The sequence below is a fragment of the Dipodomys spectabilis genome, unplaced genomic scaffold (genome assembly GCF_019054845.1).
Source record: "Dipodomys spectabilis isolate Male_0828 unplaced genomic scaffold, ASM1905484v1 ptg000062l, whole genome shotgun sequence".
Taxonomy (NCBI): domain Eukaryota; kingdom Metazoa; phylum Chordata; class Mammalia; order Rodentia; family Heteromyidae; genus Dipodomys; species Dipodomys spectabilis.
In genome coordinates, this window is record NW_024870739.1 from 1,987,930 (window position 1) to 2,002,557 (window position 14,628).

General features: G+C 51.5%; 1 protein-coding gene across 1 annotated transcript; it reads right to left on the reverse strand.

The window, feature by feature from the left end:
• Positions 1 to 4,710: 4,710 nt before the first annotated feature.
• On the reverse strand, positions 4,711 to 14,556 carry Aipl1 (aryl hydrocarbon receptor interacting protein like 1). The gene is made up of 6 exons (XM_042680595.1): positions 14,461 to 14,556; positions 13,420 to 13,599; positions 7,946 to 8,134; positions 6,294 to 6,470; positions 6,019 to 6,160; positions 4,711 to 5,075 (listed from the first exon to the last, which is right to left on the reverse strand). Exons 1-6 carry the CDS (start codon positions 14,554 to 14,556, stop codon positions 4,711 to 4,713), a joined length of 1,149 nt encoding a protein of 382 aa, XP_042536529.1.
• Between the last annotated feature and the right edge of the window lie 72 nt (positions 14,557 to 14,628).

A 14,628-nucleotide genomic window follows, 5' to 3' on the forward strand; every position in this document is an offset into this window, starting at 1 on the left:
TATCTCCAATTAACCACCAAAAGGGCAGAAGTAGAGCTGTGGCCTAACTGGCATTGAGTGTAAAAGCTAAGTTAGAGTGCTGAGTCCTAAGTTCAAGTCCCAGTACACACACACACACACACACACACACACACACACACACACACACACACGTCAAACTCTTGACTTAATCAAGCTTGAGACCATTTTATGCTGAGCATCTGAGCAGCAGAAGAAATGGCTCTGGCTTTGCTACTAGCTTCTGGACTCTATCACGGCAGCTGTGAGAGCCAGACAAGCCACAGGTCCCCCTGGACTGTGGGTCCGCCATGCAGCGGGATTCCCCATGACCACTTCACCCTAGGACACATACTGTGTGCTTCATTCAATGCAATCAAAGTGGCCCAGCCATTTCTCACACCCAGGGAAGTGCCTGCTCTTGCAACAAGCAAAACCTGGGACTGTGCTCCTACCTTCCAGCCTCTGGAAGCACAGGGAGCCCTAGCTGGGCTTCTTACCACGCCTCCTTGTGGCAGCGGCTCTCCACAGTGGCTAGCCACTGCAGCCGTGGTGGGGGCTGGGGGGGGGGGGGGGGGCTGGTGGAAGAGCATGGGAAAATGCCAACCCTCATCTTCCTTGGTGACACTTGGTCCCAAACTGAAATTCTCAGCTTCTCCTCCACTGTCTTCCTCCAGCCTAGAGGACACCGGATAGCCAGGTAGGCAGGTCTTGGCAGAAAACAGGTGTCCCACTTAGAGGAGCAGCCATAACAGCAGGGTAGAGGGGAGGGAGGAGTGGAAGCTCCCAGAAGCCTAGAGAGAGGAAAGCAATCACCACTACACAGGGGCCTGAAAGGCCCAGGCAGTACTGCCACCCTGGGCCAGCAACAGCAGAGGCCCAGACATTCATTGTGACCTCAAATCCAAGAGCACAGCCACTGCCCCACCACAGCCCAATAAGTAAGGACTAGAGAACAAACTACCCACAATGCTCTCCTTTCTCCCACTGGCTGACCTCCTGCGATGCCTCCTGTGGAAGAATCCAGTGAGAGGACAGAAGAGAGGACGCAGGGGAATGGCCACCAAATGTGCCTGTGTCCTTGTCCCTGGCACCTGTGCATAGTTACCTAGTAAGGCAAAGGGACATAGGTGTGGATGGATCAAGGGCCTTGGGTGGGAGACAGTGCTTGGATGGGCTTAGTGGATTTGCAGGGGTGCCTCTGAGAGGGACACAGATTGGATGGATGGAGGCACACAGATGTGGTCACAGAGGGACCGCTAGCTTTGAAGAGGGAGGAAGAGCCAGCCAATGCAAGGGTATCTGAAAGCTGGGAAAGGCAGAAGAACAAAAAAACTCCTGGTTGTTCCCCAAAGTAGAAGCTCAGAGAATGCAGCCCACCAACCCATGCTTCCCTGTGTTGCTGGAGATGACAAGCTCACTCCATTACCCACTGATTGAAATGGAGTCTCCCCAGCCTGACCTTGAACCACAATCCCTGCATCTGCATCTCCCAAGCAGCTAGGATTATACACTTGAGCCATGGCACTTGGCATCATTTCTCTTTTTCTAAAGGACAGCCTGGTGAGGAGAGCAGTACTGGGCTGTGGGATTTCCTCAGAAGTCTGGAACCTCCAGCGCTAACCTGGGATCTGCCCCAGATTTGAAGTGGGATCCACCAAGTTACAGCCCTGTTCGGAGCCTCAGCATCCCTAGCTGGGACCAGGGTTGTCTCTGTTGCTGACAATCTCGTTCCATCGTCCCAAGCATTCCATGGTACCATCTTGCCTGTCCTAAGAACCCTGCAGAGACCAAGGTTCCTGGGGAAGATTCCCCCCTCCCTCTCACCCACCCGCACCCCTCCAGTCCTTACATGAGGAAAGTCAGTTCGCTTATTCTCTGCTGCCCCCTGCTGGCTTCTCAAAAGCTCTGCAGCTAGATTCATTTCTCCCTGAGCCTGCACCTCTCCCACTGCTGCCGGCCTCTCTGCACTAGTTACCTGTCCCATTCTCTGGGAAAGAAAGAAATGGAGAAGGGCACCCTGTCTCTCTCCAGGGCGCCTCCCAGCACACTCTGTGGGTTTCCTGGTTCCCAGCCCTCCTTTGCCTTGGGTTCACAAATACTCTATATAAGAGAAGGGCAGATGTCCACACAGGTGGGTCAGACAGGTCAAACAGAACCCTGGGGTACATTGGGGCATTGGTACTAGAGCAGCAGACATGATGACAGGTGAGATGAACCCTCAATGTCCCAAGGAGAAAGAGAACAGGGGGAATGCTGCATGCTGAAAGTGGCCAGGTGGCCAGGTGTGGTGACCACATCTGTAATCCCAGCATTTGAGGGGCAGATATGGAAGGATTACAAACTTGAGGCCAACCTGGGCTACATAGTGATGCCTTGTCTGGAAGGAAGGAAGAGAGGGAGGGAGGAAAGGAGGAAGGAGGGAGAGAGAGGTGGGGGGAGAGAAGAAGGCCTGAGCACAAAGGAGGCAAGGAGTTACAGGCCATGGTTTCTGGGTCTTTCTCTGTCTCTACGTCACACCGAGCTGCTTGGGCACTGCAAGGCCTCTTTCCCCTCAGCCCAGATGAGGAAGTGGCTGATGAAGGTTCCTTGGTTTTCCTCCCTCCCTGCTTCACCAGATCCTGCTCCTTTGCTCCATCTGCCAGTCATAGTGTCTTTCCTCTGATCTTCCCTAGCCCCTCCCCGCCCCCCTCCACACACACACACACACACACACACACACACTTCCCAGGATCTGGCTGGCCTACTGGAAAGGGAGCCTGAGTCCACCACCAACAAATCCCTTTTCTACTAGGCTGAGAGAATATAACCCTGATTCCCCTAGCACAGCCTAAGCAGGAAAGAAAATACAGGCAGGCACCCACTCTTCCTCTCAGTGCTGGGACCAGGAGCAGCCTCATCCTGACTCCAGTACCCAGAGGTTATAAGGTAGGAACTGTGGAGGGTGAAAGGCAAATGGAAGTCTGGGGAATCACTCCTGCAGTCTTCTTTCCAGACCTGCAGACAAAGATTTTGATGGGAATTTTGATACAGCTCTGCAGCTGGCAGAGCTACCAGGGTTGTAGCCATAAGGCAGACAATGCCCACCAGTGTGCAGCTCCAACCATTGATAGCTTCCTTGAGGTCTTGCCAACAGAATTCAACAAATAAAGTCTAGGACAAAAAAAAAGTCCAGGACAATGGCAGGTGAGTGTGAATAACTTTATTCAGAAGAGAAGTCTCTTGGTCAAAGGCTGCCACTACTCCTGCTGCTACTGCTACTCCACCCTGGGCTGTGCTCTGATTGGTTGCTTTTATTATAATTAGGTGTTTAGGAAGGCAGCACTCTATTGGTCAGGTCCCACAACATTCTGATTGGTTGTTAATTCCAAATCAAGCCTCTTCTGCAAATCTCTCTCCAGAGTCACGGAAAGTTACAGAAATTAGAGCAGCTAGGGAGGGACAGAGGCAAGATATTCTGAGACAATGTCTCTTCTGCATCTGGTTTAGACTTGCTAGGTCAAGTGGCTGTCAAGGGGCCTGTGGTCCTAATTTACCCTTCCAATTTCAGTTTGATTACAAAGCACAACTTCAGTTTGATTACATAGCATCATGAGATAGTCATTACACCAACAAAAAGTAAAGAGCATGGACCTTCAGAGAGCAGGATGAGGTAGGAGGGTGAAAGGGGTGGGGGAAAGGAGGGGGAGAGAAGGTGGAGCCCAGGGCTGTGACCTCCTGCTACACGAAGGAGTCATCTGACCCACAAGAGCCAATGGGATGTGAGTGAGTCCTGGGTGTCATGTATAATGTTATCAAAATAACCAAGAGAAGGAGAGAGACAGGAAGACATCCCACAATGGAACTATTCCAAAATGAAGGGGTAGGAAGAGAAGGGGTGAGAGCATTCATGCCTGTAATCCTAACTACTCAGGAGGCTGAGATCTGAGGATGGCGATTAGAAGCCAACCAGGGCAGGAAAGTCTGTGAGATTCTTATATCCAGTTAACCACCAGAAAACAGGAAGTGGAGATCAAGTTAGCCTTGAGCAGAAAAGCTTAGGAAGAGTGCCCAGACCCTGAGTTCAAGCCCCGTGACCAACAAAAAATTAAATTTAAAAATACCTCAGTTTTCCTTGACTTGAGGAGGGGAAAAATGTCCCAGGGGAGGCTGTGGAACAAATACAGAAAACTAGTGGAAGACTAAACAAAAAACAAAACCAAAACAAAAACCCAGGTGGGATTAATACTCAAGGTGTGAGCTAAAGAATGGAGGAGGAGGAGAGGAAAGGTTTGCTATTTCTAAACTCTCTTCCTGTGCTCTTTTGACTGTTGCTTTATTGTTTTGTTCTGTTACCCTGGCCCATGTATGACTTTGAATTCAATTTTTGTTTTTTGTTTTTTGTTATGCGCTCTACCTCTGAGCTATATTCCCAGTCCTCAATTTTTTTTTTTAATTTTTTTTTTTTTGCCAATCCTATGGCTTGAACTCAGGGCCTGAGCACTGTCCCTGAGCTGCTTTTGCTCAAGGCTAGCACTCTACCACTTGAGCCACAGCACCATTCCAGTTTTTTCTGTGTATGTGGTACTGAGGAATGGAGCCCAGGGCTTCATGCATGCTAGGCAAGCACTCTACCACTAAGCCACATTCCCAATCCTCAAAAAATATTTTTAAAAATTAAAAAGCAACAGCACAATCTTGGCCACTGGAACCAGAAGTGCCCGTCCTGTCTGCTCAGGGCCTAGTGCCCCGCTGCCCACAGGACCCAGGGGCTTCGGGTTCAGTGCAGTCGTTGGAGAGCTGGGGACCAGGGGAGGGAGGAGGGGAGGAAGGGGCCAAGGACTCCCCAGGGGGAGTCGATGGCGAAGCGGGGAAGGAAGGCAGCTCCGAGGCGCCCTGGCCCAGCATGCTCCGGCAGCGCAGCCTCTCCTCCTCCTGCTTCTCTGCCATGCGCTGCTCCAACAGCCTCAGCTCCCTGCGCACCGCCCTGCGCATGGATGGCTCCAGCTCCAGAACTTTCTCCAGGTCGGCCTTGGCCTCCACCGCGTTCCACACCTCGGCATGCGCCCGGGCGCGCACATAATAGGCTTTCACGATGCCTGTGGAGAGCCACACGCTGACCCCCCCTCCCATCCCCCCGACCCTGGCCTGGCCAGAGGGCCTCACCGCCCCACACTCACCCACGAGGCCAGGACTCTGAGCCCCTCCCCTACTGCCCTTGGCCTCAGTTTCCTGATTGTGAAAACCCGAAGCGATTGCTCCCCTCCTCAGCCAGGACCCTCCAAAGCCTGGTAGCGGATTTTGTATTCTATTGTAGTCTGTTTCTGGTAGGATTCCCCAAATTGTGTACCCTTGTCCTTGTCCCGGCCTGGCCCTGGGTACACACTGGGGTTTTAAGGGTTAACAAAGAAGGAAGATTTCATTCTCGGGCCTTGAGTCCTTGACGGCTGTTGCTTTAACTTTATCCAGATGCCTCCTTTACAAATATGGCCACATTCCCACATTCCCACATCATGGGGCTAGTAACTTGTTTCCTCTACATGGCTTGCTCAAGGGATAGAGTGCCAGCTGAGCAAGTGCAAGGCCCTAAGCTCTTATCCTAGTACCATCCCCCCAAAATAATTTTAAAAATGGAAAAGCCTAGTCTCTACTTCACAAAATCACAAGTTGGCTGAGCCCTTGGCACATGTGCTCAAATGCACGTTAAAATAAAATATGCCTCCTACAGTAAACTCTGCCCATCATCACCAGGCCTGGGGCTAAGTGCTGGGGATACACAGCTGGCTGAGCAGACACAAACCCTGCTGCCTCATAAGGTGGGAAGAGTATCCGTGGGAGTCTGTGCAGGTGCCAGCGTGGCCAGGACAATGCCCTGCACCCTACCAAGGTCCCCAGCCCTGCCTAGCACCCCAACCCCCAGTCCCTCACCTCAGCCCAGCCCCCAGCCCACACAGTCCCCCAGCCCACCCTCACCAAGCGCCCCAGTCCCCCAGTCCCAACCCCTCCCCACCAACCCCCACCCTCTCCCTCCCAGTCCCCCACCTGGGTGATGCCTAAGGATGTCACTTGTGTGCTCCAGCACCTCGTAGTACACGCCCTTCTTCAGCAGACACTGGCAATAGTTGAGGACCAGAGTGTTGATCATCTTCTCCAGCTTCAGCCACTGTACCTCCCAGGGCTTCTCCTGCCCTCACAGAGCACCAGCCATGAGCTAGGACATGACTCCTTCCCCCTCCCACACACACATGTACACACACCCCATGGGGACAGGGCTGTACCCTCCCCTCCAGCCCCAGGTCCCAGCCTGCAGCCTCCACCTTGGTCTGCAGGTTCCTCAGGCAGATGATGGCCTCCTGGTACTTGCTGGAGGCCTCCTCGAAGCGGCCCAGCTTGAAGAGGCGGTTCCCTTCTCCGTGCAGGATGGGCACTGCCTGCATCCTCTCTTCATTGTTCAGGTTCCATGTCTCCCTCTGATACTCACTTGGGGACTCCACCTGCCACGAAAGCCTCGGGTCAGTGAGGCAGGGGCCAGGCATGCCTGGCCTGAGTCTCCCTGAAGTCCGCTTGTCGGGCCACGGTGATGCAATGGGCCCTGCACTAAATCACTGCCTGCTTTGTAAAGAGATCCTTTCCTGGAGACATTTCACTTCCAATATTCAGAAAGCTGTCCTGACTACTTGTTTCGCATTAATACAAAACACTTTGCTGCCAGCTTCTGGGGGGAAAAAAATCCTTATAAAAATACAGAAGTTTAAACCAGGCACTGGTGGCTCATACCTGTAATCCTAACTACTCAGGAGGTAGAGATCTGAGGATTGAAGTTCAAAGCCAGCCTGGGCAGGAAAGTTTGTGAGACTCTTATCTCCAATTCACCACCAAGAAGTCAGAAGTGCAGTGGTGCTCAAGTGGCAAAGCTCTAACCTGGAACACTAACCTGAGACAGTGCCCAGGCCCTGAGCTCCAGAACGAAAAAGAACAAAAAACAAGGTTCACCCTTCGAAGCCAAGCCAGGCAGGAGAAGTCCAATCAGCCACCAAAAAGACAGAAGAAGTGGGGCTCAAATGGTAGAGTGCCAGCCTTGAGTGAAAGAGCCAAATGAAAGTGTGAGGCCTTGAAGTCAAGCCCCAGTACCAACATACACACACATACACACACACAAAATTAATAAACCAACGTGCACTGTGAAGAGCAGATTGGAAGGGATTTCCTTGTGCAGACATGCAACTGTTTGAGGGGGGCCATGAGGGCCCCTGGTTGACACAGATGTCTGTTCTTATTTTTGTATTTCTTTTTTTTTGTCAGTCATGGGGCTTGAACTCTAGGCCTGGGCTCTGTCCCTCAGCTCTTCAGCTCAAGGCCAGCACTCTACCACTTGAGCTACAGAGCCACTTCCAGTTTTCCGGTGGTTTATTGGAGATAAGAGTCTCACAGACTTTCCTGCCTGGGCTGGCTTTGAATTGCAACCCTCAGATCTCAGCCTCCTGAGTAGCTAGGATTACAGGCATGAGCCACCGGCACCCGGCTATTCTTTCTGTATTTCTTATGTAGCCCCTCAGTCCTGGCCATAAACTAAGTCCTGCCCTGACCTTGACTGTGTCCATTCTCTGAAGCCCACAAACTTAAGCAACCAGATGAGAGCAGTTCATGGTGCCTTTCCCCACTACCCCAGAAGCAAGTTCAAACCTACACCACAGGGACCAAGGCTGGGCCACTATGAAATGTTGAAAAACAAAAACAGAAGGAGAAGGAAAATGTTTCCAAAATGAATATGAGTCACATTGCTTGAAAATGGGTTCTACATGAGCATCTTCTCTTAGAAGAGCCAAGGAGTACCCCTCTCCTCCACCCCTAGTTCCAATTCCTCTGTTCTCTGGGGAGGCCATGCTGCATGGCGGCTGGAGCTGGGGATCTTGGTGGGGGGGTCCCTCTCTGACACTGGGACAGCCCACCCCCAGCCCCAGCCCTGCACCTGCAGCAGCTCAATCACGAAGATCAAGGGCTGTGGCTCCTTCTGCAGCTCATCCAGGTCCTCGTAGCCCAGTGTGTGATAGGCGAACATGTTGGCCAGCCCACATGTGTGCACGTGCCAGCTGGTGGGGTCCTTGCCCTCCACCATCTGCCGTAGGCTCCGAGACAGGATGGGGTAGAGCCCTGTATGCTGGGAGGAAAATGGATGGGGGGAGGGCATCTGAGCCAGCTGACCCACAATGGCCCCTATTGTGTGCCCTCAGCAGCACAGAACCTGCCATCCACAGCTGCTCACAATTGTGAGCAGCCATGTGCCTAATTCCTTCTGAACTCAGAACCACAGGAGGCTAGGGGATTATCATTTGGGTTTGGTTTTATACTAGTACTGGGGTTTGAATTCAGAGCCTTGCACTTGGTTTTCTTTTGTTTTTCCCAGAGCCACTTGAGCCACAGCTCCAACTTCTGGCTCTATGCTGCTTAACTGGAGATAAGAGTCTCTCACATTTGTCTGCCTCTGCTGGCTTTGAACCGTGATTTTCCAATCTCAGCCTCCTGAGTAGCTAGGATTACAGGAGGGGCCACCTGTACCCAGGCAAGGGAGGGTACTTCTAACATCTTCATGTCACAGATGAGGAAGCAGGAGCCTAGAGAGTTTAAGCAACTGGCTGGAGGCCACACAAGTGGCAAATCACAGAGCCAAGCCTCACATACCTCTCCCCACACCAGGCTCTTAGGCTCAGGCTGCCTCTTGTTGGCCCTGTAACCGCTAATACAGATCTCTCCTCTAGAGAAACCTCCAAGAGGTCCTGGACAGTCAGAAGCAGAAGAGAAGTAGAGTTCTGGGACATCCAGGGAGCAAGTAGCAGCCTGGAGGGGCTGCTACTCAACAGTGAGCCTCTGTCCTCCTGTCTCCATGGTCTGCCTGCCTGCAGTTGTGGGAATCAGTGGGAGTGGTGAAAAGACAGGTCTGAGCCTCACAACCTTGAGGACTGGGTAGAAGAGGGCTGGGAAAGCAGTCCAAGGGCTCCACAGGCCTGCTCCAAGTAGAGCCTCAGTTTCCCCAGCTGGGGTCATTGCTCACCTCCCTGGAGTGGCTCCAAGAGGCCCAGCTGGGATATTGAGATACTGGAAGCTAGGGTGGAAGGTCACCTCCCCATCACGGGGACCTGGATTAGCCTGGATGCCCATTGCTGCCTGGGGCCTGTGGGCAGATGGCAGATGGCTTGATGGGATTAGGGCTGGGCTGAGGGAGCACACAGCACACACCGGAGGGCCAGAGGCTCAGCAGCCGAGAGAGGGGAGGACAGACCACAGCCAGAGCCTCAGACACCCAGCGGCCCAAGGCCCTGAGCAGCACAGGTGGACTGTGGAATGCCACCAGGAGCTGGAAGGAATCCCAGGAAAGAGAATGTGCCTGGGCAGGAGGGAGAAAGGGCTCCACTTGGCCTTGTGCCTGCCACGGAGGTGTGTGATGCCACAGGCAGCCACGGGCACACCAGGGCTCTATGTAACCTTAGAATAGCTGAGCCCCCATCATGCCCACCCCTCTCCCACTCTGGTTCTGCCTGCAAGCCTGACTAGACTGGAGGCTTGTGGACTGCTTTTCTGGTTTTGTATTGAAATTAATCACCATTTTTTTTAATTCAAGAAGTTTGCGTACTAATAGACATATGTCCCTGCCCTTCCTGCCCCTGCCCCTTTCGCACGGAAACTGTCCACAGAACACTGAGAGAGAGCTGCCACCCCGTCCACCCCCTTTTAAGATGATGCAACCAAGACTGGGCATGTGAAGACCAGGGTCCTCCCTGCAGGGAAAGAAAGAACCCATTTTAGGGCAGAAACTTCCAGAATCACTGATCTTACCGCTCTGGGTTAGATCTAAAATATGAACATATATGATTGTATATAGTGTCATACGCATATATAACCCAAAGTGTTGACTGAACTATGGAGTCAGCAGTGGGGATCCAACAGTGAAATTCCTTTGAACTCATAGACAGTCTCACAAAGTGAACACCAGGAAGCTGCACCCTGTGTTGTGAGTGAGGGGGTGGGCAAGTTCAGCCATAGCAGTCAATGTACATATGTGAACGTGGAGCCAGGTAACTCATAAACTGATTATGTTGAATTAAAAGCCCCTTGTGCATGGGCTGGGAAGGTGCCTTGCATGCCTGAGGCCCTGGGTTCGATTCCTCAGCACCACATAAGCAAAAAGAAAAAAAGCCGGAAGTGGTGCTGTGGAAGTGGCGCTGTGGCTCAAGTGGTAGAGCGCTAGCCTTGAGCTGAAGAGCTGAGGGACAGCGCCCAGGCCCAGAGTTCAGGCCCCACGACTGGATCAAAAAAAAAAAAAAAGCCCCTTGTGCAACTAGTTATAATTTTTTAAGGAAAACTAGAGGGGCTAGAAGCATGGCTCAGTGGTAGAGTACCTGCCTAGCAAGCATGAGGTCCTGAGTTCAAATCCAAGAAGAAGAAAGGAGGAGAAGGGGGAGGAGGAGGAGGAGGAGGAAGAGGAGGAGAGGGAGGAGGAGGAAAAGGAGGAGGGGGGAGGAGGAGGAGGAAGAGGAGGAGGAGCAGGGAGGGGGAAGAGGGAAGGGGGTGGAGAGGGGAGGGGGAAGAAGAAGGGGAGGGGGAGGCGGGAAGAAGGAAGAAGAAAAGGAGAAAAAGATGACAGAGAAGAAGGAGGAGTAGGCGAAGAAGGGGGAGGATGAGGAGAGGAAGAAGACAACGACGAAAAAACTAGAATTACGCCTGGACAATAAACTCCCACCTCAGTCCCTGTCCCCTGTGTGACTCGGGACACATTGCAATTGCTTATGCATGTCCTGACTTATCCTCCATTACCTCATACGGTGCTATTGCCCCCAAAACAACTCTTACTTTAAGCTTTGGTTTATTTATACATGAGGAAATGGAAAGGCAAAAGGCAAGAAAGACCTCCCAGGTCACCCAGCTAATAAAAAAACACAGTTCAAACTCAGGGCTACTGTCCTCCCAAATGGCTCTTTTATAAGGTCATTCAGGTCCACCGTCAATGGGTGCAAACCAGAGGGAGCTTTGTAATGGACAGTTAAGACTGTCCATACTGGCCGGGCTCTGGTGGCTCAAGCCTGTAATCCTAGCTACTCAGGAGGCTGAGATCTGAGGATCATGGTTCAAAGCCAGCCCGGGCAGGAGAGACCGTGAGACTCCTATCTCCAATAAACCACCAGAAAACCGGAAGTGGCGCTGTAGCTCAAGTGGTAGAGCACTCGCCTTGAGCTGAAGAGCTGAGGGACAGCGCCCAGGCCCAGAGTTCAAGCCCCACGACTGACAAAAAAAAAAAAAAAAGACTGTCCATACTAACCCCCAATCAACGCTCAGGTCACAGGGCATGGAGCTCCTCCCAGTAAGAAATGCTAATCACAAGTTCTACAGAACAGAAAATAAAAGGAGAGAGGGAGAGAGGAAGGAAGGAAAGGAGGGAGGGAGAGAGGGAGAAAGGAAGGGAAGGAGGGAGGGAGGAAGGAAGGAAAGAAGGCAGGCAGGAAAGGAGAGAGAGAGGGAGGGAAGGAAGGGAAGGAGGGAGGGAAGGAAGGAAAGATTCTGTAACTTGAGACCCTCATATCAAATTTCCAATTAATCAGAACTATGGGAGAATAAAGGAATATGTTAAACAATTCCAAAGCAAAGCAAGTACCTTTGCTTCTACCCAGTTCCTTCAACAAGTCCATATCAAAAAAAAAAAAAAAAAGTAGGCCAGGTATGGTAGTATATGCCTATAATTCCAGCACTGGGAAAGTTGAGACAGAAGAAGCAAAAACTCCAGTGGCTGGTATAGGCTACATAGATTGTGCCTTTTTTTAAAAAGGAAATTTCATAGACAAAAAGATGTTTGAGTACTGGGAAGGTGGCTCAGTGGTAGAGCACTTGCCTTGCATGCATGAGGCCCTGGGTTTGATTCCTCAGCACCACATAAGCAAAAAGAAAAAAGCCAGAAGTGAAGCTGTGGCTCAAGTGGTAGAGCGCTAGCCTTGAACTGAAGAGCTGAGGGATAGCGCCCAGGCCCAGAGTTCAGGCCCCACGACCAGACCCAAAAAAAAAAAAAAAAGATGTTTGAATCCTGATTTTTTAAATAATAATAATAATAATCTCATTCACTCCTAAAGAATACATGAAGAGCCTTGCTCTGGTGAGTCATAGAAAGCTAAGACCTAGAGGATCCCAGACAGAAAAGTTTAACCAGAAAAAAAGCTTCCAGCTTTGAGCTAGCACAAAGCCTGTAGTTCAGCCAAAACACTGGTTCATGTATGCATGCGTGCATGCATGCATGTGTGAGTGCATGCATGCATGTGCACACATGTGTGTGCATAAATGTGTGTGAGCATGCATGTGCGCTCGCACACACACACACACACCAGAGAAATCCTAACAGCAACTGAAGAGCTAGATAGTAGGAAGAAATGACTTGAGTGTGACGTTGCTGTGCTTTTAAAACATCCTCCTCGGGGCTGGGAAGGTGGCTCAGTGGTAGAGTGCTTGCCTTGCATGCATGAGGCCCTGGGTTTGATTCCTCAGCATCACATAAGCAGAAAAGCCGGAAGTGGTGCTATGGCTCAAATGGAAGAGCGCTAGCCTTGAGCTGAAGAGCTGAGGGACAGCGCCCAGGCCCAGAGTTCAAGCCCCATGACTGGAAAAAAAAATCCTCCTCTTTCAGAGATGCGCATTGCTGTGATGCTCTCAGGGGACTGTCTGGTATCTGCACTTTGCCCTCAGCAATAACGTGGGGGTGGGAGAATAAGACTGGCCAGGGTTGATGGTGACTTTTGTGGGTGGAAAGGATTTGCAAGTTCATTGTACTCTTGGTCACCTTTATGTGTATCTGAAAGTTTCCATAAAAATTGCCTGTGCAGGGAGTCTATGAGTTTGGCCCTTTCCACCCTTTTCAGGGCTGAAAAGTATTACATATAAGGGGCTGGGAATGTGGCTTAATGGTAAAGTGCTTGCCTAGCATGCATGAAGCCCTGGGTTCGATTCCTCAGTACCACATAAACAGAAAAAAAAGCTGGAAGTGGCTCTGTGGCTCAAGTGGTAGAGTGCTATCCTTGAGCAAAAGATGCTCAGGAACAGTACCCAGGCTCTGAATTCAGTCCCCAGGACTGGGGGGGGGGGGGGGGGCCGGAAAAAAGGAAAAAAATTAAATATAAGCATGTCATAAGTATGAAATAAATTGCAGTGTTAGCAGAGGTGTAAACAAGTGGCCAGTGGCCTCACTTTCCAGCACCATGCTGTGGACAGCTCCCTCCTGGTAGGTATGGCCACATGCTCCCCCAAACCTACCACCAGCCCTGGCACAGGCTTGTGGCTTTAAACCACCGCTCACAAGATTTGCTTTGCAGGGTTTTATTATGACCTCCAATTTCCCCGAAATCCAGTTAGTTGTTCTTGCCAAAGGAGTTGGTATCCCACCCAGGAACAGGGCCAACATGGGCTACTCACGATGGTGTCGCACCAGAATTCGGCCACTTCCCCGAGCCGCATGGATGTCAACAGGGTCTCCCACACCTCCAGCTTGAACATGTTCCCAATGACAATGTGCATGGGCCGGCCTGCCTGCTTGCTGTCGTCAATCACAGTGCGGTCCTCGTCGCATTTCATTGTGCGAAAGTGAAAGGTTACCTGGTCACCAAGACCGTGGACCCAGGTTTAGATGACACACCTCCCACATCACCAGAGACGCCATTCCCACTGCCCACAGGTTTGGCTTGCCAGGTAAGCTGAGCTGCCTCAGACCCACCCTACCTAGGTGGGTGCCAGTGGCTTACGCCTGTAATCCTAACTACTCAGGAGGCTGAGATCTGAGGATCACAGATCAAAGCTAGCCCAAGCAGGAAAGTCTGTGAAACTCTTATCTCCAATTAACCACCTGAAAACCAGAAGTAGTGCTGTGGTTCAAATGGTAGAGTGCTGGCTTTGAGCTGAAGAGCTCAGAGACAGTGTCTAAGCCGCACAACTGACCAAAAAAAACCAAACAAACAAACAAAACAAAAATCTCCCTATCTGCATCCCCCCCAGGACAAATCTATTATGCCCATATTGGGGCTTGAACTTGAGGCCTGGTTGCTATCCTTTCACTTTTTTGCTAAAGGCTGGCACTCTACCACTTGAGGAACAGCCTACACCTCCAGCTTTTTGCTGGTTAGAGATAATAGACTTCCCTTCCCTAGCTAGCTTTGAACCTCGATCCTCAGATCTCAGCCTCCTGAGTAGTTAGGATTGCAGGTATGAGCCCCCAGCACCCGGCCAAAAGCCCTTCTTGAAATAGATTCCATATGGGGATCCAAAAACTTCTCTAAAACCTTCCTCTAGACCTACACTTAAATGTAATCTACAAGAAGCCCAATTGCCCAGTAAACTGGCACCAACTCAGCATGTCCCAGATGCTCGGGATAGACTGTACCAGGAAGGGCCCCCTCCCTGCTTTCCATATCTGGGTGACTGAGGGCTGAATGGGGTGGAGGCTGCCTGTGGGGTACTCACCCGGGACCCAGTAAGGAAGTTCGGGAGCTCCCCGGTGCCCCCGTGCAGGATGGTCTTCTTGATCCCTTCCACATTGAGGAGCAGTGTGGCATCCATGCTGCTGCTGCTGCTGCTACGGGTGGAGGGAGGCTTAGCTCAGCTCACCCGGGACACTTCTGTGCTAAGAAA

Bases quoted from the DNA above. Each gene is read 5' to 3' on its own strand.
- Aipl1 (XM_042680595.1), bottom strand. From the start codon at position 14,556: ATGGATGCCACACTGCTCCTCAATGTGGAAGGGATCAAGAAGACCATC. The intron at 8,135-13,419 runs GTGAGTAGCCCA...TTTTCCTCCCAG, and splicing joins AATTCTGGTGCGACACCATC to CATACAGGGCTCTACCCCAT. The intron at 6,471-7,945 runs GTGCAGGGCTGG...CTTTCGTGGCAG, and splicing joins TCGTGATTGAGCTGCTGCAG to GTGGAGTCCCCAAGTGAGTA.